Source organism: Triturus cristatus, chromosome 6, assembly GCF_964204655.1.
Source record: "Triturus cristatus chromosome 6, aTriCri1.1, whole genome shotgun sequence".
Classification (NCBI taxonomy): Eukaryota; Metazoa; Chordata; class Amphibia; order Caudata; family Salamandridae; genus Triturus; species Triturus cristatus.
Window position 1 is genome coordinate 1,929,588,179 of NC_140589.1, and position 26,469 is coordinate 1,929,614,647.

At 45.0% G+C, this 26,469-nt stretch overlaps 1 protein-coding gene across 1 annotated transcript in view; it reads right to left on the reverse strand.

Annotated features, from left to right (window-relative positions):
• LOC146822512 (uncharacterized) overlaps window positions 1–26,469 on the reverse strand; it is a 169,017-nt gene that overhangs the window by 97,691 nt on the left and 44,857 nt on the right. The window contains exon 3 of the mRNA XM_085613630.1: window positions 3,001–3,127. Within this exon, the coding sequence (XP_085469756.1) occupies window positions 3,001–3,127 (127 nt within the window). The remainder of the gene's footprint in view (window positions 1–3,000; window positions 3,128–26,469) is intronic.

The window sequence follows — 26,469 nt, forward strand, 5'->3', positions numbered from 1 at the left end:
TAGATTGGACACCACTGCAGTGACATAAATAAATAAACTAGTTTGCTTGTACTCTCTACTACGTCATCGACTCTTCATTGTTGGAAGGCTAGAGGAGGTCGCGAGTGAACCGGGTGGCCCTAATCGGGTCACTTCCTTCACCCCCACTTTTTGACAGATATTTGATTCAATTTTGACTGAAGTGCACTGGGTTCCTGCTAACCAGGTCCCCAGTGCGAGTGCCCTTTCCCTAAATCAAGGTAATTGTTCAATTGTTCCCGACCTGGCAGGACCTTTAGAACCTCTGTTAAATCCCTAGTAAATGGTACCCTAGGACCTTGGGCATGGGTTCTTAAGGAGGGTCCTTAAGGGCTGCAGCATGTATTGCGCCGCCCTAAGGGACCCCTGGAGACCTTGGGCATGGGTTACTAAGGAGGGTCCTTAAGGGTTACAGAATGCATTGCGCCGCCCTAAGGGACCCCTGGGACCTTGGGCATGGGTTCTTAAGGAGGGTCCTTAAGGCTGCAGCATGTACTGTGCCACCCTAAGGGTCCCACCACCAAACTCATGCAGACTGCCCCTGCAGGCAGCGTGAAATGGTGCAAACTAGTAAGAAAACATGACATGGCCAACACCATGTGTGCCATGCCCACAGACGCTGCATGCAATATATGTAAGTTACTCCTACAGCAGGCCTTATAGCCCTGAGGCAGGTTGCATTGTATTACATGTAAGGACATATCTGCATGAGCAGATATGCCCTTGTGCTGTCTAGTTCAATAACTAGATAGTAGAAGTGAATAAGGAAGCCATCTTAAGTATATGTACTGGGCACAGGTCATTACGAGTTCCCCAGCTATATGATTCCTTTACTGAAACCTATGTTGTTTGGTATCAAACACCTTGCCTTACTAAATCCATATTGTTGCCAGTAGAAAATGTATTAAGACATGCACTCAGAGGGCACCATACAGGTGCCCCCTCAAAATCCTACCACTATCTAGTGTGCTGGCTGACTGGTATCGTCCAGCCTGCCTCCACAGACATCTTTCAGACCCTCTGCAGGAGAACACCAACACTCTCTGAGGGCAGAAATAATACCTGCTCTGGAGGAAGGTGTTAATACCTCCTCCAATAGGATCGCTAGCGATTTATCATATCATGGACAGGGGCTTCAAAGCTCCTGCCACCTTTGATATGCGACCCTGGCTTCCCCTAGACTTGGGGGATGCCACCCCCTGCCCTGAGGCCCATTTGGACAAAGACAGCCAGGAAATTAGCTATGTAGCAGGCTTGTTGCACCACCAGGCTACTCACACCCCTAAGGTGGGCTGCCTGGTGTGCTCCACAAAAGAAGGATTCCACCATTGTGATTTTGGTGGAATTAGGAACTCCGGGACAGGGTTATGCCCACTCCCCCAGGAAGTGCTCATATAGGGGGTGTAGCGACCATAAGGGTAAGGAGCCCATTGGCTGCTACTCTTGGCTCCCCTTAATACCCCTAAATTCAGTACTTGGGTGGCCCACTGACTCCAGGAACTCAAATTTGCCTGACTAAAGAAGAAGAATGATCCACAAGAGCAGAAGAAGCGAGAACTGTGGACCTTGGCGCCAAACCCTGTCTGCCTGCTCCTGTCCTAACATTTGCAACAACCCAACTCGCAGCTGTGCATCCTCCAAAAACCTAGGAGGGCTGCCAGCACTTCACCATCCAGCCAGCATCTACCTCGAAATGGAGGAGCCAGTTCACTGCAACCTGCAGACACTGACCCAAACATCATGTTCACCAGTATGCTGACCACCAGGTTCACCAACGCAGCAGCCACCCAGGAGGGGGCCACTGTGCTCCTGAAGGTCATATCAGTCTCCCCACCAGGTTTGGAGATGCCAGGACGCCCAGGGGTCGACCTGCACAGAGACCTGGCATACCGGACGCCTTTGGGTTCTGGTGGACTAGTCCCCCAGACCAACCTTGCAGCCTCTGTCTTACAGTTACTTGTCCCATTGACTACAGAGTGCAGCGCTCAAGGTCACCACCATTGAAAGCACCTCAGCACCCGGACACCCCAGGGCAGGTAAGACTGACCTCTTGGTGCTTTCTTGGACCTTGGCCCCTACTCACCTTTAGTCCAGAAGATCAGTCCTGTAAGTCATTTGCAAGTGACTATGCAGTGAATGGTTCTCCCATGGGATAAGTTTACTGCATTTGAGGCTCATGCCTCAAATCTGACAGCTGTTATTTTCTATTTCTACTGTAAAATTGGATAATGTCTAAAGTACCTACCTGATTACGAAGTTCTTGGTGTTAAAAATTCTATAAAAATACATGTTGTTTTTCTAATTTGGGCTTGAGTTTCTGCTTGAGTGTGTCTCATTGATTGACCTTGTGTGCACAACATATGCTTAACAGTGCCCTTTGATAAGCCTAACTGTCCGCCCACGCTAACACAAAAGAGAGCATTTGGGATTATGAATTTAAACCCTGTAAGCCAATAAGGGTCGTCTGGAGTTTGTACATAGTGTACCTCATCATTATGGAGCACAATATAAAAAGCCAACTTCCTACAGTGATACGGAATTAATTACAATTAAGGCCAGAGCAAATTTAAGGGATAAGGAGGGTCAGATTTAGGGTTAGGGCAGAGAGAAGGGCAAAATAATGTTTATGGATTTAGCTTTGGAAGTGAAGAGGTCGGACTGGGGTAACAGTTAGGATTAGGAACAGGATTTGCGAATGAATTGGGTAAGAGCTGGAAAATGATTATAATCTTAGCTAAGCAAAGTTAGTGTTGGGAATAATGTTAGGGATGGGGACAGAATTAAGCTTCACCTGGGGGAAGATGAGTGAACAGTAGGCTCTCCGTAATAGAATTCACCATTAAAGATTCGTTACAGCTGTACATTACTGGTAATGCGAAGTTTTGTTAAGTAGTTTCTCTACCCGCCTCATCCTTCGTTCGGCACAGATCCAGTAGTGTTGCTACATAGAGCACTATGAAGAGCTGGGATAGATGGTTTTACCCAGAGAAAGAAGGGCGGTGTGGATCTCCTCCATCACGGTTCTGCAGACCTCCACCTGCTGCTCGCTCATCTGCCTCCAGTCCTCCTCCGAGAAGCACATGGCAACATCTTGGAAGGTGACCGATTCCTGCAGAAGCAAGAGGTAGAGTTCAGCACTGCCCTCATTCCAGGGTTAGACGGACATACACTTTGGAACTGAGCTCAAAGTAGGTAGTATGTTAAAGGGATACTTCCTGGACACGTGGAAATATAAGTGATAAAGTCAAATATTAGGGAAAAAAAATCAGGATTAGAATGCATCTTTTTTCAGAACCCGTACTTAACATGCAGGCTCAGCATAAAGAACCACCACGAGACCTGTAGAATGTACCTTTTTATTGAGCTAAACCAGGAAACTGAATAGCAGACCCCTGACTCAACTAGTTGTCATACTGCGATAAACATAGTTTACTAAAGTGAGCTGTGAAGCCAGCCTAAAGTGTAAAGACTGAGCACTTTTAGGGGTGTCGAGTGGAGCATCATCTTCTGTCTACTTCAAACCAGCGACATCTTGTTTCAGGGTCCAATGGCAGTTCTATGAGAAAACAAACTACAAGGCAGAGGCACAAAAAATGGGCAGTCTAGATATTGATCATACATGTCTCCCAACAAAACTTATAACCTGCATTATACCCCTAAATCCAGCAAATCTCACATCTGCCATTTGCAGGACTTGTTTAATTTACGTTGCTGATTTTAGGCCCATCATATTAAAGGGAAAGCACTTGATAGCGACTGTAGGAAAGTTTGTGTGACAGACTGAGTGAGATAAGCAACTCAATCAGTCCACTGTACAATATTTAAAACACGTTTACAGGTATACTTGGGAAAGATTGCATATTAATGGAGAACTTACTGGGCCCATCCCAGTCTCGGAGATGGTTCGCCATTGTTGCATGCTTCGAAAGATGCTACAACGTTGTGCAGGCGGATGCGGCCAGCACTGGCACTCTTAAAATACTAGTCTCATTATCCATCAATGATGGAGCTTTGCTATTTAGGACTGGAAATGGGTTATCAGAACTGCACAGGTATTTGTAATGTTTTGTAAAGACAAAGGTCTAGTCATGCAAGATAGTAATGATCTAGAGTGCCTTAGAGAGCTGTAGCGACATTTACTCTTAACGATATTGTACTATTTAGAGTAGGCACCCGTACGATTATCTGGGGGACGCGTTCGTAAGGTACTGACATCATGAAATCCAGAGCTGCGCTAGGGACTGGGCGAAAGATCCTTACTTGTTTCTACAAGTTACATGAATTCTGTGTCGTTGCCATCTTTCTTAGTATTTATCAACCCCAAATGTTTGCACGCTACACGATATGGTGCTGAACTGAGGTTGTCCTTCATCTCTCATCCAATGAGACGGCATTTGTTAATTCTGGAATTTTCAAAAAGGTTGAGTGAGGCTTATCACTGGGAAAGAAATAAGGGGGAGAAAGAAAAGAGGAGGAACCATAAATATAAACTACATGCCACATTTTAGAAAACAGCAATTTATATTTTAAGTAAAATTTGCATTATCTCTGCATATTTTATGTGAACTGATATTGTAAGAAATATATGGATGAACCTAGACCGAAGACTTGATCTCCCTTTATTTAGGACTATGCATTCAGTGTTTTTATAGCTGCTATGTGTTCTGATAAGTGTTAGTCAATTTCCTACTGTTTTGAATTATTTTAATTGGTAATGTATGATTGTTGGAAACGGGTAGCGTGGTGCAGAGCGGGTGGGCCAAACTCTGGAGGAAATGTGAAAAGCATCCACGCAGTACACACAGGCGACACACAAGGCACACTACAAAAAAGAGACGCTACACAAGTTTGTGTGAAAATAACTTATGTATTGTCAAAACACAGTATGTTTGGTAATCTCTACACGGCGCCAACTGGCGCTGGGTCAAAAGGTACAGGGGGGGGGTTATATACAGGGCAGGGCCAATCGGACCCCTGCCGGAACTATTGCGATCTCCAAATATAACCAAGGTATGTGATGAATAAAGATACAGTCCCTCAGCCTCAATCCTGCAATAAAGTCAACTCGGGGCATAACCTTGGGCGTTAGTCCGGATCACCTGTAATAAAAACATCATGACCTGACCATATCCCTTAACAACCTGAAGGTCCCCTGAGGCAGGAATCAAAGTAGGCAGTTCATTCACATCAAAACCTGGCATCTAAACATAGCGCTGCACATAGCAAATCAATAGCGCGTCACATAGAGCCTTTTAACATAGCACTGCACATAGCAAGGCAATAGCGCTTTAAAACATGGCATTTGACATAGCGCTCCAAATATGCAGTTCAGTACAGCGCTCAACATGGCATTTGACATAGCCCTTCAAATATGCAATTCAGTACAGCGTTCAACATGGCATACCAGCCGAACATTACCCATGGCCTTCCCTTGGAGCATTAACAGTCACGCAGGGGTATAACCTCCCCTCAGGTGGGGTTACCCAGTGTTCCTAATCGGGGTTGCTGTGGTGATCCTTCAGCCCCTAGGTTATCCTGTTCCTTAGGCACTCCACAAATGCTGCCACTGCCCACTCTCCGGCGGGGCAGTTGCGGAGTGTACTTGGACTCAGTCCTGGTCCGTGCTGGGGAGGAGCACGTGGACTCCCAACATATGCAGCCGCTCACAACAGCTGCCCTCTGCCACGGGGGCAGCTGGGAGGACTAGCAGTACACCTACGCTGGCCCTCTTAAAGGGACTGCCGGGGGCGGGCACCGACAACGTGCCCCGTTGCCCCCGCCTCCACCACCAGTCCCACACGGAGCCCCTCACTCACCGAGCACAGACGGGGTGGCTCCTGACGTCTTCACCCGGGCCCCCCTCCTGGGACCCGGGGCTTCAATAGGGCGGACACGAGGCTCCTGACTGGGGTGCAGCAGAAATCCCGGGCGGTGGGGGGCAGGCGCCGACAATGCGCCTCAGGCCCCTAACCTTCCGCCTCTCTGCTAAGCACGCGGGGCTCTCTTCAGCGCAGGAGAGCCCCGTCGGCAGCCACAGCGCCTCGCCGGACTTCACCCGGGCCCCCTCCTGGGACCCAGGACTTTACCGAAGATCCCGGTCCTTCTCAGGGATCTCCCCTGCTCGCGGGGATTCCCCCGCCCACTTCCGGCCGGCTCGGGCGAGGTCCCGACTTCTTCCGGGTCATCGTAGGCAGCGCGGCGGCCCTGCTCTTCTCTGCAAACCGGGTTGCGGCGGTGATTCCGAGGCAGTTTTGAAGTGCGGGGTAGGCTCCCGCCTTCAGCTGAAGACACTTGCGGGGTAGGCACCCGCGTTGGGCATCAGAACCGCGGGGTAGGCTCCCGCTGGATCTAAACGGCCAAACGGGTGGCAATACACGGGGTGGGCTCCCGCATAGTTAGAGGAGTATGCCGAACGCCGCCATTACGCGGGGTGGTACACAGTACCCAGGCGGCAGAAACACGGTGTGGGCTCCCGCTGTTCTCAAGTCCGCAAAAGGACCGCGATAACGCGGGGTTTTCAGATAAACCAGTTCTCCTCTCCTCCCAACGGTATGGGGGCCGTGGATATAGCGCTTCCCAGGCGCTAGGGAGCAGGCAGCTGGAATTCCCACACTCGTCAGCAGGGCACAGTCAATTAGAAATGTAGCGCTCACCAGATATAGTGCCCTCCTTCCACAGGCAGCTTGTAAATAGCGCTCTCTCCGCCGGAACTGCAGTCCGGGTCCCACGAGGCACTTGCTGGCTCCTGCGCCCTTGGTTGAGGATTTCTCAAGGGGGGGGAAGTTGAGTTGGTGGCTGAAGGCGGACTAATTAGTCTCTGCCCGTCGTCCCTGGGTTCTCCTCTCGCTGGGCCAGATCAGTGGGTTGGTTCAGGATCCCTCACTCACTTAAAAGGCAGCACCTAAGCCCTGTCACTTTCAGCGGCATAGGTCCCTGACTAAGCCCTACCACCTAAAACTCCTGCGTAGGTCTGTCCAGGTCTGCGTTGCCCCAACTATAGCTTTCCCTCGCCCTGTGGGCCAAGTCCAACAATGATCTTATCATGAATTTTGGTAGGTTGTAAAGTATTGTATATTGTGCTCTGCTTAATGAGTTAAATCCCTGAAATAAATAAAACGATAAAAATTATCCGGTAGTAATAGTATGTTCTTGATTGGGATCCTGGAGTGGGAAAAAAGACCAATACACCCTACTTGAAGACTGGATGTTGATTTCAGCTGCTACTTTATGGTGGCAGATAGATTCTGAACTTGCATTGTTAATCCCAGAAACAGTGAGGAAACCCTAAAGGCAGCAAGTGAGTACGGAGGCACACTCATGAAAAGCAGTAGGATAAGTATGTAGCCTGCGTTTGCACTGAGATGCGAGAAGGAAGAATGGAGTTGAATGCTGCTAGAGCTCCTCACCTGCACCCACACTTGTATCAATACAGACACTGTTAAACCCATTCACAAACCCCATACATAAAACTATACAGACTGTCAACCAGAGATAAAACCTACTGACACCCACTGACATACCCATACAGATACTCTCACACCCACTCCCAAAGCCATAGACACTCTGAAAGCCACTATTATATCCAGATAGATACTTTTACACCCATTCACAAACCCATAAACACACCTACACACTGTCACAGCCAGTTTGTTTTACACACATACAGACTTTCACACCCATTCACAAACCCATACAGACTCTCACACCCATACTTACACCTGTACAGACACTTACACCCACTCACACACCCATAGAGACTGTCACACCCATTCAGATATCCTACAGGTACTGTTACACCCATTTACAAACCCATAAAGAGACTCTCACAACGCACACATACACCCAAACATTTTCATAGCCACTCACATACTGATACAGAGAGCCTCACACCCACGCTCTACCCATACAGACACTGTTACAGCCACTAAGATATGCATATATACACTTGTGCACCTTATATTACTCCCATTTAGAGTCTGTTATACCCACTGTGACCTATTCAGAACCCTCTACCAGAAATATTAAATGTGCTCCTTTGCATTGAATGTGTGCTTTTGGTTTGTGGATCTGCAATAGATTTGCGGATTTGATCAAAAAAGAAGGATTTAAAGTTAAAAATAACTGTTTGGGAAATAGGATGGCTCTTAGAAGTGCCGTTGTGTACAGTGTGTGTATGAGGACTACAATACAAGCGGATGCAGAGTTTCAAGTTGCTCAGAAACACTCTGTTGCCTTGGTCCGTGAAGTGAACACCATCTCTCCTGTATATTCCATGCATTTTGAAGCGCAGGTTATTATTGAAGACAGAGCCCATGTTCTGGTTTATGAGAAATGCTGAAACAGTTTTATTAACATGTTTTGTGGCTTTCTCTAAAAGTGGGAAAAATTCAGAAGACCACTTCCGGGGGCTCACAGTTCGATCTCTGGTGCCGGTGGCAGATCAGTCCAGCACCATGTGACTCTGGGCAATAGCTCGCTTAATCTTCCCGAGAACCCCCAGCGCCTTGACACCTTTGGGTAATTGTTCGCGATTTACAAAAAATTACAAATACTGGACATTTACTTCCATTTCTGCCTCTGGTATATGTTAGAGAACACCAAGGCAGTGTGAGGGAAAAGTTGCATTAATTGTTCAAATATATTATTCATTAGAATTTCAAGTCCTTCCTCAGTCAGAGTGCCTAGGTCATTGCCACCACAGTGCACAATTATGAGGTCTGGATGTTGGGAATCCATAATGCTTTCAACCAACGGAAGCAACTGCTACCACTTTAACCCTTTCTGGCCAAACCAACTAATATCCACATTAGGCAAACCTAGGTGTCTGCCAATTCCACTCTCTCGCATACTCTCAGGCCCAAAACACAAAGTTATGACCTACCGTCCACACTCCAACTATTTTGAAGGATGGAGCAGGGGCACACAGGAGAAGGCTGCAGCAGAATTTTCAAAATGAAGTCAGTTAGAAGAGACCCTAGCACATTACATTTAAAAGTTCACATTTTATTGGATGCTGTAATTACAGCACTATTTAAAACTAGGTTGCGGTATAAATTTAAAGTAAGTAAATTTTTGATTGGCTATGTGGGATATGTTTCTAATTGCATACAGTCAACCACACCTGCTGTCTTGGGTTAAGGAGTTAGCATGTTGCTGTAGAGACTTTTGTTAACTTGTGACCAATTGCTAGCAGAGAATGCTACAATTAAGCCTAGAATATCAATGTGAGGAGAGATTGTTCATGAAAGAAATAACGAACAAAGATTGGGTATAAATTTAGAGATTTGTAGGAAGTGGTAATGGTTAGGAATCGTTTTTAAAAGAGATTTTGGTCTGCCGCATGGATCCAAGAATCCACTACGAAGTTACATGGGGGGACCGTGCTGATCACCGCGGTGGATCTCCTGAAAACCTCATACCGAATTGGGCTTTCTTTAGAGAGGTCAAACAAAGGGTTAAGAAATGTGACCATTCAGAAGAGCTGTATGATTAGTAAGAAAATGAAAGCAGTGTTTCTATTTGTTTGCAGCCTCTGTAACCTTAAAAGCAAAGTTGAAAATGGTGCCATTAATGGTTGCTTTGTATGAGAGTGGTCTACCATTCTTGCGCTCGGTTTTTATGTGCTTTCAAGCTTGACAACTTGATACTGAGAAAGAAAGATACACACCAACAAGATACACACCAACAATCACATTTAACAGGTTTGAGAATTAAGCTGCAGCATTAAAAAATAGTATATAGAGAAGGGGTGAGCGTGAGTAAGGTGGATGAAAGTGAGCAGGATATTTGAGGAAACTAAAGGAAAATATTAAAAGAGAGTAGAAGATGGAAACAAAGTAAACATTACTGATCAGGAAGTAGGAGTACAAAGTTGTGAAGAAAACAAAAACACAGGTATACACCAGTATAGGCAGTGACACAAGGAGTGAAATACTAATGTATGCAGTGATATATTGAGCTATTTTATTATGTAAAGAATTCTGCAATTACATATACACCTATATACACAGATTAAGGTGAGCTGGTTCACACGGATGCTTTTGCTAAGACAGCAAGGTATGGTTAAATATATTTACTTTTCACACATAATGAGATTGCTATGCATACAGTAACAGAGCAAAGGATACAGTGATGCATACATTTGCAGAGTCATAAGGAAGCTGATATGTGGACTAAGTCACTCAGAGAGATATTGATGTATGCAGTTAGATAATTAGCTAAATAGTAAAATGTAAGCTGGAGTGCCCAGAGAGAAATTTAAGTATATATATCAATACATGTACAGATACTGGAAGATATAGTGAGAAATTAAAGTACAAAACAATATATCGAGTAACACACATATGCAGAGGCACAAAGTAATGGGGCAGTAACACAGCTATGACATACGTGCAAGTACCAAGAGACCCTAAGTGGACACTGTAATGCAGGGACACGCACTATAAAGTAGATGCTAACATTTCTAGAAAGATAGCCAGCAAAAGAACAATAGCGGTATTTACAGGACCAGATATACAGTGTGACACACAATAATAGACTAAGTGAAACAGCGATGTATGTAGTTATACACACGTGCACACATGAATATCCAGACCAATACATTCAGAAGATCTGTAATACCTATGTATAAGAGAGGTAGATGGATAGCCAGTTATATGTGTGTACTGTACAAAGCAGAGGAAAGAATAAAAGGACAGTATTTTTTGCATAACTATTTAGAATCCGTAGATACAACTATAAAGAAGCTAAGGACACAGGGATGCATTCAATAACACACTCACTTATGCATACGCTCAGAGACTCTGGCAGACATTAATGCATACAATTACATACTCATTGACACACTGATACACTCAGTGACTGACTCAGAAACTAACTTATATACACACTCATACACCCTGGGACACATTAATAAATATACTGAGGCACCCATGTACACAGTAATGCACTCACTAAATCATTTATACCCTAACTTATACATACAAGTAAACACTCTGGGACATATTGATACATACACTGACACAGCCATGCACACAGAGATGCATTCACTGATATACACACACAGTTACTTATACACAGACTTCGATACCCTGGGATATTTTATATATACACACTAAGACACTCATACATACCCTGATGCACTCACTGACTTACTCATATACACACTGATTCATACACTCAGATACTCTTATAGACACGAATACATACACTGATACATCTGATGCATTCAAACACAGTGATGCATTGAGTGATATAGCGACACACTCACTTATACACACTCACACTGCGATACCATGAGAGTGACAGTTACAGTAAGACACTGACACACTCAATTATACAGACAGTGAGATACTCTGACACACTGATACATAAACTGAGACATCTGTTGATACACTGATGCAGTCATTGACTTAGTCACATACCCTCTGATAAATCCAGTGAGACATTCTGGCATTATTGGACAGAGTAACACATAGAGGGACATACCCAAGGACACATTAATGCAGTCACTGACTGACTTACACACTCAGTTATACTTAGTGTATCAATAATACATATATCCAAGAGTGGTAGATGGAGAGGGAATTATAGCTCTGTATTGTGGAAAGCGGACCAAAAAAATAAAAGGAAAGTAGGCGTATAACTGATTACAAAGCCTAGACTAAAGAATAACTAGCTGGTCAGTAAATAAGTAACTCAGTTATTTGTTGTAGGTGTTAATTTCATTGGTATTTTTTTTTTCCAGACATTTCATTTTATTTGAGAAACACGATTTACAATGCCTGACAAGAGAGAAAGATGAAAGAAACAGAGAACACCATATCATGAACTGCAAACAGAGACAAACAAAATAAGGAGAATAACCAGAGGAAGAAAAAGAGAAGCAGTTTCTCCCAAAAAAAGTCGTAAAATGCTACATGTGACTACAGTCTTGTCTAAAATTAGAGCTTACAGATCAACTGGAAGATGTGTAAATCAGGGACATTGTCAAGGAGACAGAAGCAGTTTAAGGAGTTAAGAGATCAAATGTTTCAGACTAGAGTAATGCAAAATTTGCTGAAAACGATGAAGAGGTTTAAGTGGAGAAGTGCTGCATTTAAGCAAAAGGAACATTTTGAGAGTGTTTCTGAGAAAGCATTTGCACTGAAAAGGAAAGTGTTTACATTAATATTGAATAGAATGAGGACACTAAACAAAACAGTGTTGTATATGAAGAAAGAATTGTTAGAAAAAGGCTTATTAATAGAAGTAATTTTAGCAAAGTTTTGAAAGGTGAATGGAAGCATACCTCTAGTACAGAACCTTATTTTAATCAAGAAAGCTATTTGTAAAAGGACACTCTTGTGCATGCAGTTGATTGAACTGGTCGTTGTTTGTCGTCGACGCACTCACTACAAAACGCAAACTCACAATTTAGTTGCGTACTCTAAAGCTGAAAAAGAGAACAAATATAAGCGGTAAGAACTTTTGTGCATATTTATTTGTTGAGGAAAGATTGGATTTGTCCACTCAGCAGATTATATGCAAGAACTGCTTTGATAAGTTCGAGAATAAGAAAAAGGCCAGCTACAGCCATATATAATAAATTAGAACTGGTGTATTTTCTAGTTGAGCTTAAAGTATTAAATGTTTATGAATCAATTTTAATACAGTGTATACAGCCATTTCAAGCCATAGTTTGTATGGAGCCAAAGTTAGGAACATTACCTCCAACTGAGCTTCAGAGAGGACTAAAGGGAAGAGTTGTGTATTTACCTTTAGATTTTAAATAGAATATTGAAACTATAGAAGTAGATAAAGATATTGGAGAGCCACTTATTTTAGTAAATGGCGTTCCAACGAAGAGTAAAAAAAATATGACGAGTGTTAGAAGATGTTAATAAAGTCAAAAAAGCAACATTATACCCAGCAAAAAATAAATTTCATAATACAAACGTTGTTGCTGAAAATGTAACTTGTATAGAGGATACAACATTAGCATAAAGCGGACCGATGGAAAAAGTGGATCGATCCAGATGAGAACAAATGTATGAACACTACAGCATCCATCCTCTGTATTCTAAAGAAACCATGGGCGATGCTATTGAGCGGTTTCAAATGAAACAAGCAAAAGGAGCTCCCTTGAACGATTGGGAAAAACGTTTAGAGGCTTGTTGTTTTCTCCAACTGTTTCCCACTCGAGCAGGAGGCCGCTATGATGACCATCCTCTACAGATGCCAGCCGCTGAACACCGTTCAACACGACTAGATTCAGAGGATACAAGATTTCGTCAGTGCACTCTGTATATATTCCATCTTCTGTTTGAGAGTGACTTGTCTGGACGTTCATTTGTCGTGAATCACATACTGACGACAGGTGTTAATCTTCAAAATCTCTCTGCGAGGGAATTTGTTGACTAAGTGCAAGGAAAAGATGAAAACTTACAATACAACTTAATTAACTTGATAGCGTGTCAACATAGCACGGAGTATTGGTATTGTCGTCCTGGAGAACTCAAATACATGTTGAGAGACCTGGGTGCACGAACTTGTTTTATCACACTTAGTTGTGCTGAATATGCATGAGATGACCTGCTTGATTTTTTAAGAGAGGCAAACTCAAACACTGAGGACATCATTGTAAAGACAGCAGGAGAAAATTGCTCTTTAGATCCTGCTCATGTTTGCCGATATCTTCACCACAGGTTCCAAGCCATGCTATCTTTTATCTGCAACAAAACAAATCCTCTTCTTGGTGAAATAACTGATTTTTTGGGGCGTAAAGAGTACCAAGCAAGAGGTGCTTCTCATGTTCACATGCTGTTATGGATAAAAGATGCTCCAAACTTTGGAACAGACAGTAATGACTGTGTGCTGTCTTTCATAGAATAGTATGTGACATGCCCCATTCCAAAAGATACTACTGACAAAGGCCTGAGAGAACAAGTTCTGCGTTTCCAAACAGGAAACATCCATCACTCCAGTATTGGAACTTTCATAGATTCCCATGCTTGTATCATTTCCCGTCGTCGGAATGGGAGTCCTCAGTATACATAAAATAGCAATAGAAACCATTACCAAAACAGAAACTAGGCCTAGGCCCATTTTTGTTTTGCAACCTGGTAATGGTTTCTATTGCTATTATATGTATACTGGGGACCCCCATTCCGACGACTGGGAATGATACAAGCATGGGAATCTATGAAAGTTTCCAATAATGGAGAAACAAAGTTACAGGTAAGTAACTTGTTTTCTTACAACACGGCTGTTACCATGCATGCCTTTACTACGCATGCGTTACAATGCATGCACCTTTTCCAGGCATTTTTTACAACGCATAGGTCTTATCACGCATGCCTTTACAACAAATTAACGTTGTAAAGGTATGAATGGGAAGGGCATATGCGTGGTACTGGTGGTAATGGCATGTGCGTGGTACTGGTGATAATGGCATATGCGTGGTAACACTGCCAGCATGGTTAAGGCAATCCGTGCTGTTAGAGAAAACCGAGAGACCCTTCCGCTTCCTCTTAACAACCTGCGCTGAACCTGAGAGATGCCTCATCATCGTCGTGAGTGAGTGAGTTAAGGGGGAATAGTCCTGAGGGAGGACGGTTTTAAGGCTTTAGGGGCCAGGGGGACGGTTTTAGGGCTTTAGGATATTTTTTAAAAAGGCTAAGGGGGGGTCACGCAGGGGTACTGTTTTAGGGCTTAGGGCAGGGGATGGGTATTATTTAGAAGGGCGGGGGGGGGGTCTTGTTGAGGTCCACTTTTAGGGCTCAGTGCAGGGGTCGGATATTTGTAAAAAGGGCTGGGGGCCACTGGGGAATTGCAATGGGAATCGGATTTGGGGCTCAGGGAAGGGAAAACTTTTACCATGCATATGCCTTCAACATTCATGCCTTTACAATGAAATATATTGTAAAAGCATGCATGGTAAAAGCATATTCCAATGGTGGTAAAGGATATGCATGGTAAAGGCATTCTCATTTTAACACACGCGTGGTAAAGGCCTGAGTTGCAACAGAATGCGTTGTACTGTCATACAGCCTTTCCAAACACATAGATGTGGAAAGTGCTGTCGAGGAAAATACATAGGCTGAGGGAGATTTTGCACAAGATGTCGTTCTGGCCTTCCACAACCGGTTATTCTACAGAGTCAACAGCTTTTTGTCTGCAGTGAGACATACAGTAACACAGAAATTACTGAAAATACATACAATCTAGGAAGAACAGAGCTTCCACGTTCATTAATGATTATTGTAGGAGGCTGGCTCAGTGTATAGTGTACAACTATGGTGAGACACTGTGCACCGAGTCCAGGTAACCCTTAGTGATAGTGTTTAGGGCCCCAAAACCCAAAACTCTCAAGGGGTAGCTGTGAAGAGCAGCTGAGGTTTATCCAGGAGGGTGTAAAGCAGTTGAATGTACCACTTTAAATCGGTCAGTAAGCTTTTCACACAAGAAAGAACCACACCAGGTGAGTAAAAAAATACTTTAGATTTATTACTACACACTAGACACTACCTTGGTATACCTCCTACCTGGAGGTATCAATTACACACAAGGAATACTTAGTGTTAGACTTGGGGGTCTCTAGTTGGCACAGGTATGCACTTGTGACAAATAGGGACCCTCGCCTCGGGTAAGGGGGTACACTCCTAAAATAACCCCTGCTCACCCCCTTGGTAGCTTGGCACGAGCAGACAGGCTTATCTCAGAGGCAGTTTGTAAAGCCTTTGTGAACACATACAGTAATCAAGTGACAACACTACAGATGGACACCACACAGGTTTTATATCAAAATTAAGTATTCTTTATATAGAATTACCACAAGACCATTAAACGACAAAAATACACAATACTGTTACTTTAGATGGTAGAATTTTGCTTAGTTCTCTTTAGTTCTTAAATGCGACACTAAGTCAATGTACTTTTTAGATGCGACACGCAGGGCAACGAAGGTGTTGCAACGATGTTGATGCGATGAAGATTTTGGTGCAAAGAAATAAAGACGTGAAGATCTTCCAGATGCGATACGCTTCTCCGATGTTGCAAAAAGACTCGACGCTTCAACTGCAGCGGCGACACCCTTTACGCGATGCGACGACAGCGGCCTTGGCAGCGACACTCTTCTCCGAAGTTGCGAGACGCTTCCGCTCGATGCGATGTTGCAGCGGCGACACCCCTTTACGCGATGCTCCGACAGCTGCTCCGACGGCGGCACGCTTCTCCGTAGATGCGAGGCGCTTTTCTTGATGCGGTGCAATGCGACAACTATGATGGCTGCGATGGCGACACGCGTCTTCCTCGATGCAAGACTCTTCTCTTGATGCGGTGCAATGCGTCAGCTACGATGGCTGCGAAGGAGACACGCTTCTTCGGCGTTGCGAGAAACTTCATGGATGATGCGAGATGCTTCAGCTCAATGCGATGCTGCAGCGGCGACACACTTTACGAGATGCGACGACAACAGCTCCGACGGCGGAACGCTTCTCCTTCTTGAGTCGCGCTTCCAGCTCCTTGCGACACGCAGTCCCTCAGAAGGCCCAACAACAGCAGCAGGCACTTCCAAAGAACTCTAGGGAGCTGGAGGTGAAGTCTGTTGTTCCTGAGACTTCAGCAGGAGGCAAGTTCTTTTCCAAGCCCTTGGAGATACTTCACAAGTTGAGCAAAAGTACACACAAGGTTCCTTTCTCCTCTCTTTGGCAGTATGCAACGCCTGCAGGCCAATCCCCCAGTTTCAGGGATAGTCTCTCCTCAGTTTCTTCTTGGTTCCTCTCCTCAGCAGAGTGTTCTTCTTGTTTTCCCAAAGTAATCTAATTTCTTGGGATCAGGGTCCCAATACTTAAACCCCAAAATCCTTTGTCCTCTGAGGGCAGAGAGGCCTTTGCCCAGTCCAAACCAGTTCTGGAGCACTCTGTTTACATGACTCCTTCTTTCCTTTCACAGTGCAGGGCAGAAATATCAGACGCCCCACAGGAGGTGGAGCCAGCATTGTGGAGGGAAAGCACAGCCCTGGAGCACTTTGTTGACATGATTCCTTCTCTCCTTTCACAGTGCAGGGCAGAGACATCAGACGCACGACAGGGGGTGGAGCCAGCTTTGTGAGGGGCAGGCACTGTCCTATTCAGGTCCCAGGTGCAACTCCTCCCTCCCATCTAGATGCAGATCTCTCTATTCACCACTGGGCGGACTCACCCTGTCTCCTGGAATTCCCCAGCCCTGTCACTCAAACTCCAGACAAGGAATACACAACCTAGCAGAGGCAGGTTTGAATGGTTAGACAAGAAAATACCTACTTTCTAAAAGTGGTATTTTCAAACACATTGGGCCCGATTCACAGAACTAACTTATGACAAAATCCTAAACTTACTACCATTTTGGTATTCACAGAAGGCACTTACTCATTTTGGTATTCACAGAAGGCACTTACTCATTTCGGTATTCACAGAAGTTAGGAGTCCTAACTTTAGGACTCCTAAATGCCTTCTGTGAATACCGAAAGCCATAAAATTACGATTTTTCTCAGTTTAATAATAGTATAGTTAGGACTCCTCACTTTAGGACTCCTAAATGCCTTCTGTGAATACCGAAAGTCTTAAAATTAGGATTTTTCTCAATTTAGTAGTCCTAAAGTTAGGACTCCTAACTTTAGGACTCCTAAATGCCTTCTGTGAATACCGAAAACGCCATAAAATTACGATTTTTCTCAGTTTAGCAATAGTATAGTTAGGACTCCTCACTTTAGGACTCCTAAATGCCTTCTGTGAATACCGAAAGTCTTAAAATTAGGATTTTACTCAATTTAGTAGTCCTAAAGTTAGGACTCCTAACTTTAGGACTCCTAAATGCCTTCTGTGAATACCGAAAGCCATAAAATTACGATTTTTCTCAGTTTAGTAGTAGTAAAGTTAGGAGTCCTAACTTTAGGACTCCTAAATTGAGAAAAATCCTAATTTTAAGACTTTCGGTATTCACAGAAGGCATTTAGGAGTCCTAAAGTTAGGACTCTTAACTTCTTTTGTATACCGAAGTGAGTAAGTGTCTTCTGTGAATACCAAAATGAGTAAGTGCCTTCTGTGAATACGAAAATGGTAGTAAGTTTAGGATTTTGTCTTAAGTTAGTTCTGTGAATCGGGCCCAGAATGTTAAAACCAACTTCACTAAAAGATGTATTTTATCATTCTGAGTTCAGGCATACTAAATTCGAATTTCTACCATGTTCCCTGAGTCAGTTATGATTATAAGATGTAATAATCAAACTACCCATTCTGGCCTATGGAGAACAGGTAGCCTTGCAATAGTGAAAAAAGAAAATGGCTGTAATTCACTATTAGGACATGCCACACACACACCAGGGCATGTCCTACCTTATACTTACAATGCACCCTGCCCTTGGGCCTACCATAGGGGTGACTGATATGAAGAAAAGGGAAGGTTTAGGGACTGGCAAGTGGGTGCACTTTGCCAGTCAGCATGACAGTACCAGACTGCACTCAGGCTCTGCAATGGCAGGCCTTAGACACACTTTTGCAGGCTGCTTTTGTGGGTGGCATGACCAGTACTGCAAGTCCACCAGCAGCATTTGGATTTACAAGCCCTGGGCACTCCTGGTGCACTGTACTAGGGTCTGACAGGTAAACCAAACCAACCAATCATGGAATCACTAATTCATACAATAATTTACAATAGGGAGAGCAAATGCACTTTAGCACTGATCAGCAGTGGTAAAGTGCCCAGAGTCATAAAACAGCCAACAACAGGTCAGAAAAAATATAGGAGGAAGGCAAAAAGTTCAGGGATTACCCTGCAAAAAGGACCAAGTCCAAAACTTAGAAATTAGGCAAAATAGCATAGAAATCACATAGGGCCCCACCGGGGAAAAAGCTATATACTAAAATAGTGGTAAGTAAATTGGTTACCAAAACGGTACTAATACCCAAGGTTGGAGGACCCCTGGGGAATTAAGGAACCACCCAAGGTAAGTAGCTCGGGCCCCAAGTCGCCCAGGAGCAGTGGTTACACCGGGTCAATGTCCATAGAACAACCCAGTTAAGTCACAGTTAGGATTTTAGAGATTTAGGACCCTTTCCAAAGGAACCCAGAGGTACCACTAGGAGGAAAAAAGGTTGGAGAGTCACCCCACCTAAGGATACCCAGAAGAGGCGGATACCCGCACCAGGGAGCCAGAGTCCATAGGGGTGAAGTGATGTCGGAAACCTTCGTAGATGCAAATGGAGGTTTGTGGAAGTTCTGCAGCTACAGCGTTTCGTGGACCAGGCGGATGGAACAAGGAAGAAGAATCCAGATGAGAAGAACCTGAAAGCAGAGAGGACAGTGTCCAAACCACCCGGAGGTGACCAGGAGGCACAAGAGCACAATACCAACCCTTGTTGAAGGTTCTTGCCGAAGTGTGGTGTCAAGAAAACAGCAGCTGTGAAGGCCAGGAGATGTTGCAGAAGACCAGGAGCCTCTCACGAGCTGTCTCATGCTGGCCGACGAGTGAAGGATGGTCAATGGCCAGCAGGACCAGCAACAAGCCTTGGCAAATGCATACAAAGGTTATCCAGTAACGATGCAAGGATGCAGACTAGCAAGGTCTGAGGGACTACCCCAGAAAAGGTGAGTCAGGACCAGCCATAAACATGATGGAGAGCCAGAAGTAATCAGAATCGGTGAACCCTCTGGCAGCAGGCACAGGCGGTCGCAAGGAAACCCTATTAGCCCACAGAAGCAGAGACCCCACGATTAAAGGGATGTAGGCAGGGCAACAAGCTTGGAGCTGTGGAGTGTTGGAAGCAGGGGCAGCTTGGAGCTCGAAGGTCTTCCATGAAGAAAGCCAACAAGCCTTGGCAATGACAGACAGACGCGGTGCACAGGGAGGTGGTCACTGTTGGCTGGAGAAGGATTACAGTCTCCCCACTTGCAGGGAAGACTGATCCGGCCTCTGGAGAACCAACAAACTACCACCTGTGTTGCAGCGCCAGAAGGTGTCCGTGGGACAAGAGGATCAGCAAACCGGTCATCGATGTTGAGGTGCCCGCGGATGCAGGGAAGTGACTCCTTCACTTCAAGGGAGATTCCTCCTAGCTTTGATGCAGGCTGGGTCCTTGGTGACTCGGGGGATGCACGGCCACGGAGTTGCAGATCTTGAAGAAGCACAAGGACAAAGATGCAGCAGGAATCCTCCTACTGGGCGCAGTCTTGTTGTGGGTCCTGGCTTAAGAACAGCAGAGTTTCCGGCGGAAGAGTCTTTCAATATGTTTCAGAAGACAGCATTCGGTTCTAGAAGTTCTTGTCGAGACGAATCTAAGGGCCTACCCTCAGGGGAGCCCTTAGGTAACCCCAGAAAGGGGAAGAACCTCTTCTGTGGCAACACACCTATCAGAGGGGATCAGGGATGCTACCCAGATGTCCTAGCCAGTCAGATGCTCCCAGGGGCCCAGATATGAAATGTCAGAATTAAGTGGCCACCTGGAGGAGCTCTGGAGCACCAACCTGAGAAGAAGCTGGACAGAGGTGGACACTCCCCTGTCCTTAATTCAGGTTCACGCCAAACGGGAGCCAAGGGCTCCTGGACCAGGTGAAACTGGTTTATGGTAGGAGAGCACCAAATGTGCCCTTCAATCGGTGGCGGCTGGTGACATTTGAAAGTGGTGAGGCGTAAAGTTATCGCGGTACTGCAAGTCACACCGAAAGGAAAGCTTTTGCCAACATGGGGGGGGGGGGGGGCGGGGGGAGTTCATGACTGGAAGCTAATGCACAGAGTGTATATTGGTCATTTGATTGAAGGGTGGCCCGAGTCTTTCAAAAGTAACACGAAGCAGACACTTAACGCTGCATGTGATGTATGAGGACGGTATGCGAAACCTGCCCAGCTATTATACCTTGTCCATTGTGAACAAACCCCCCGCCGCTGCTTCATGACGCAAAATATTCTCCCCGAGATTCTTACAAACTTAAGAGTGCCAGTCACAGGCCCACAGCCACAATCACTCGGTGGAAGCGGGTCTGTCCCTGCCTGCTACGTTGCAACAACAGCAGTGGGCAGCCAGGAGGCAGTGTAGTCCATTTTCCTTTCTTGGGCCCCAGGGGACCCTTACCCTAGTGAATCCTGGACCAGACCTTTAGTGGGACACCTCTTCCAGTCCCTCTCGGTCCCTGCGCGCAGAGGCCTCAAAACGGTGTGCTGGTGCCATGGAGGCAGTGATCGAAGTGCAGGTACCCCTACTATGACCCGTGTTTGTGCCCGAGATGTGCAGGTCTCTCCCATCAAAGGTCGTGCATCTCTGTCGACAAGTGCCAGCACCCTCCCTTCCTTTCAAATGACAGAAGTGCAGGGACCCCTCTTATGACCTGTGTTTGCTCCTGAGAAGTGCTGGTCTCACCCATCAATAAAATAAAATCAATCCTACCTGACCAGGTCCGCGCCGCCTCGGGTCTATTCTGGCGCCTACACTGGAACAGCCCATCACTGCTGGCAAGACCCCTCTCAGCCAATCCTGGCCTGGAGCAGCGCCAGGATTGACTTAGAGCAGGCTTACGCTCCGCCCACCTGCCCATTAGGAGACCGAGGTTTGAGCCTTTGCTCAACCCTCGCTCTCCTAATGGGCATGCGCCATCCTGAGCAGGCACCAGTGAGCATGACTGGGCACGGCGCAAAACAAATCGCCGACCTTCCCCACTCATGCGCACTTGTGCTGCTGCCTGCCCCTGACAATGCTGGTCAGTCAACATGACGCCACACCGCCCACCCCTTCAGACTCTGAAAGGGGTGGGCGGTCCGACGTCATGCTGACTGACATGAGTGTCAGTTCTCCCTCGGCGTCTCTGAACTTAAGTAAGCTGAGAGTTTACTTAAGTTCAGAGATGCCGAGGGAGCAGCGGGCGCGGGTGCAACACCCCAACGCCCCCAATGGACGGACCGCCACTGCCTTCAATGCAGTCTGGTTGTGCTCAGAAGCACCCACACCCTACCCAATTCTAAAGAAGAGGTGGTCACACCTCTCCGTTGCAAGAAATCCTTCGTTCAGCATCCCCTGCCTGAGTTAGGTTTATCAGCAGGGGGGCAGAACAAAGTCTGAAGCTGGCAGCAGCACGGCTGGCATGCAGACCCTGAAAGGCTACACAGGTAGGTATTGGGGGTCCTCTAAGGGCATCCCCAATACATGGTATCATGCCGCTAACACCAGAATCAGTGTAGTGGTATGATTCCAACATGTTTGATATAAAACATGACCAGGTTCGGGGCAGCCATTATGTAGTTAGACATCTCGACTTGGGAGTGTCCACTACATACCTTATAATGGATGTCCTGCACTTACAAAGCCCAGAAAATGGAGACCGGGGTTTGAAGGGGTGCCTCCGCTCATGCAGGGGTACCCACACACTTAGAACTATGCACCCTGCCCTTGGACTAAAGGACCTACCTTAGGGTTGACTTATAGGTTATAAGTGCAGTGACAGGGATATCAGGAAAACCTTACATCTAAGTGGAGGATGCATGCACCCGGTCACGCAGAGTGAAATGGAAGCTCTGCGAACACACTTTGCATGGGGTCCCATATGTGGCATAATACATGCTTCAGCCCATGTGGACCCCTGGTGTACTAATGCCTTGGGAACCTCAGTACCATATTCTAGGGACTTAGTGGTACCCTGGCATGCCAGCTGTGGGTTGTACAAAGTACCTACCAGCCACAGTCACTGGGGTCCTGATTAGCAGGATCCCAGTGAACAAAAAACAAAATACACTGACACCAGGCAAAACGTGGGGGTATCTATGCTAGAAAGATCCTACTTTCCTACAATTATGATGCTGCAACTCGCAAAATGTGGAATGCAAATATGGACATTCATGTTGTTACATACAACTCCATTGCTGTTGCTTGTTATATAACTTCCTACATTACAAAATCAGAGAAGACTGTAATGAAATATTTGGCAGATCTTTGCAGAAAAGAGTTTAACAAAAACGTTGTACAGCTTTAGTTTAAAAATGCTATCCCATGGATGTTGGGATAGGTTGAGCTTGTCCAATTTATTCTCAAAGTCTAGGGCAATTGTTTGGGTAAGTCTAGGCCTGGCAAGCATGAGAAATAGAGTGTGAAAGTCCTTCCCAGAAATTCAGTATCTAGCGGAATTCGACACAGAAAGTACTGACATTGTGAAATCCAACATGTTGGATACATACTAACCAAGAAGAAGTATACATCGAGAAAACATGTGCTAATATTAAGTTCAACACTAAAGGTACAAAAGCAATGTAGCAGAAAACATAGAAGAAGGCAAATTTGCTGTACTTGGATGTGATGGTTGTTTAGTGAGACATGCAAAATGAAATTTAACAAAACACTGAAAACGTAGTTGGCAAACTTCAGGGAAAAGAGAAGTTTTCTATTTGGGGCTTCAAGCCTTGGCGGTCTGATTTGGAATTATTTGGAGGATATTACTGCAATGAAGATTCCTTTAATGCTTTAAATAGACAGTATTGAGTGTTTAGCCTTCCTAGGTAATGTAATGTAATGAGGTGCTTATATGGCGCTCTATCACCCGACGTGTATCCTGGCGCTTAAAAAGGAGAGTCCCCACCAGAAGTTAATAGGGGCAGCCGAGGTGTGACACAGGAAGGGAGGAAAAGAGATAATATCAGAAGGAAAAATTACTCCAGCCTAGGGAATAAAAACGTTTTCAACTTTTTCCTGAAATCCATAAGACTTTGGACCTGACGTAGATCCAAAGGGAGAGTGTTCCATAGCCGAGAAGCAACGGCAGAGAAGGATCTGCCACCTGTTCTGGACCGCCTAAACCTGATTACATTCATCAGAAATGCAGAAGCAGAACGAAGGTTTCTAGTTGGAGAATACCGGCTGAATTTTCTTTGCAGGTTCTTAGGGCCCATTCCATGAGCTGCCCCAAAGACAGTGCATAGAGCTTTGAATTGAATTCGCTGGTGGATCGGCAGCCAATGCAAATCTCGCAAGGCTAATGTGGTTGAGGTCCCTCGCTGCCTATTTAAAGTGAGTTTCGCTGCAATGGCCTGTATTCTGTATAGCTTCCCGATAAGGGTGTTAGGCGCATCCAGATATAGAGAGTTGCAATAATCAAGTCTGCTGAGAATTACGCATCTCACAACCTGCGTTCTAGCAGAGTTAGGCAAGAAAGGGAGGATCTTTCTCAGCACTCGGATTAGCGAGAAGCAAGTGCCAAATAGAATCATTCCCTTCCAAGGAAAACAGGAGATGGGTATCATCCGCGTAATTCACCACCTCCACTCCAAAATATCTAATAAGCGGAATGAGAGGCTGCAAATAGATGTTAAAGAGCACAGGACTAATCCCTGAGCCCTGCGGGACCCCCTGTCGTAAGCAAGACTTGTTAGCGGAGAACGACTGAAGTCACACTGTGTGTCCTGTCTGTTAGATAAGAATAAAGCCAGTCAAGGGCGCGACCGGTCACACCCTGGTCTTTAAGTCTCTCCAACAGTATACCATGGTTTACAGTGTCAAAAGCCGCTGACGTATCCAGCAGCACCAAGATCACTGACTGGCCACTGTCCGCCCGCATCTTCATATCATCAAGCACGGTAACAAGTGCTGTTTCAGTACCGTGCTTGGGCCGGAAGCCAAATTGCATCTCGTCAAGGAGCGAATACTCCTCAAGATACTGGGATAGAGACTTACTGACGATGCGTTCCAGAATTTTAACAGGATATGGCAATAAAGAAATTGGCCGATAGTTTGCCACATACCCGGGGTCAAGCGTGTTTTTTTTTTTAGAGAGGGGTCACAACTGCTTCCTTCCAGTTTTTAGGGACCTCCCCCGTACTCAAGGAAAGACCACAGATCTGTCGTAAATAGGGAAAGAGCTCGGCCCGTATTCCTTCCAGATTCTGTGGGGAAGGGGGTCCAGGGGGGACCCAGAGGAGACACCCCTGGCTAAGGTATCAAATGTTTCCTCATCCGGAATGCGAAAGCAATCCAGAGTATGCTGGCAGTGTTTTAAAATGGTAGGGTTGCTGGGCTTAGAGTCTGGTGATGGCAGAAAACACTGCTCAGCATTGGACAACTGAGGATCCAGATTATATGGAAATGTTAACTGGTGAGATTCAGCAAGAAGAAACAATTGCAGCAGAGGTAGCTAAGGACAGTTAAAGCAATCACACTTCGGCACCATTCAGTCAAGATCCTCTTGGAGCACCTATTATTGACAACAGAAGGACATTTATATGGAAGTAAAAGAGAAAATAGGACGCGATTTCTCCACTTGAAGAAAGAATGCAATTGTTCATCCTTTAAACAAATTCGATTATATATCAGTGATCAAGCTGGCATGGGGAAAAGCTTTTTGACTAAAATTCTCACTGCTTACCTACAGAGGAAAACACAATCAAATGTGTTGTGTTTATTAACAGCACCAACTGTATTATCTGCACACAATATTAAAGGAATTACTCTACATCGACTATTAATGCTACCTGTAGAACATGATGAGAGACTGGAATACCAGACGATATCTGGTGAAGCATGTCGTTAGGTAGCAAGAGTTTTGAAGAAAATGAAGCTTTGAATCATCGGTGAGGTGAGCATGGTTTAAAATTCAACGCTTGCTTTTTCACTAAAGAATGCAACAGGTTTAAAGAAGAGAATTCTATGTTCCCTTCGGAGGAAAGCATTTAATTGTGTTTGGTAACTTACTGGATCCAACTCCTGTGAAAGGAGAGCCTGTTTTGAAGACACTTGTGCATGAACAAACCCGTAAATCGTTAGGGAGCATTGAAAATGTAAATGTTTGGCTGAATTATCAATATAAGGAACTACTGAAGTATATGTGTCAAGCATCTGATGAGACGTGGAAATATTCTGAAGGATATTAGAGGAGGACTTCTGACAAGGGAAGTAAGAGTACCTTAGAAACTAGACTTATCAAAAAACTTTTTATGTCTAAGAGGGCAGCAGCACAGCAAATGTTAAATTTGATTGTAGAAGAAAAAAAAAAATCAATAGTTTGTTTAATGCCAACACTTCAAGAGTGAGCCCTTTTTAATGAGGAATTGCTCAAACTGGAGAAGAAAGAAATGTTGGAACGTACAGCTATTGACAAAATAGAATACCAGGGAGTAACAATAGAGCCAATTGAAAAAACTTCAAGGAAAACTGGATTCATAGGAGAAATCTTTATCTAAGACAGCTTGATTAGAAAAGTGTTTACGTGTGTGTAAAAACAGTAGAGTAATTCTCCGGCGTAATTTAAGTGTTGAGGAAGTATTAGTAAATAGTGTTATGGGTAAAATTATCGATTTTATTAATTTTTGCAAACAGGAATGAGATTGAGTACCAGGCCATAAAATTTGATCAGATTGATGGCGTAAAACATATTAGCCGATGTATTTTTGCTTGTGAAACACGTCTATGTCCGGCGCCAACAGTTCCCCTTCTCTCAAGCGTATGCGGTCACTACCCATAAATC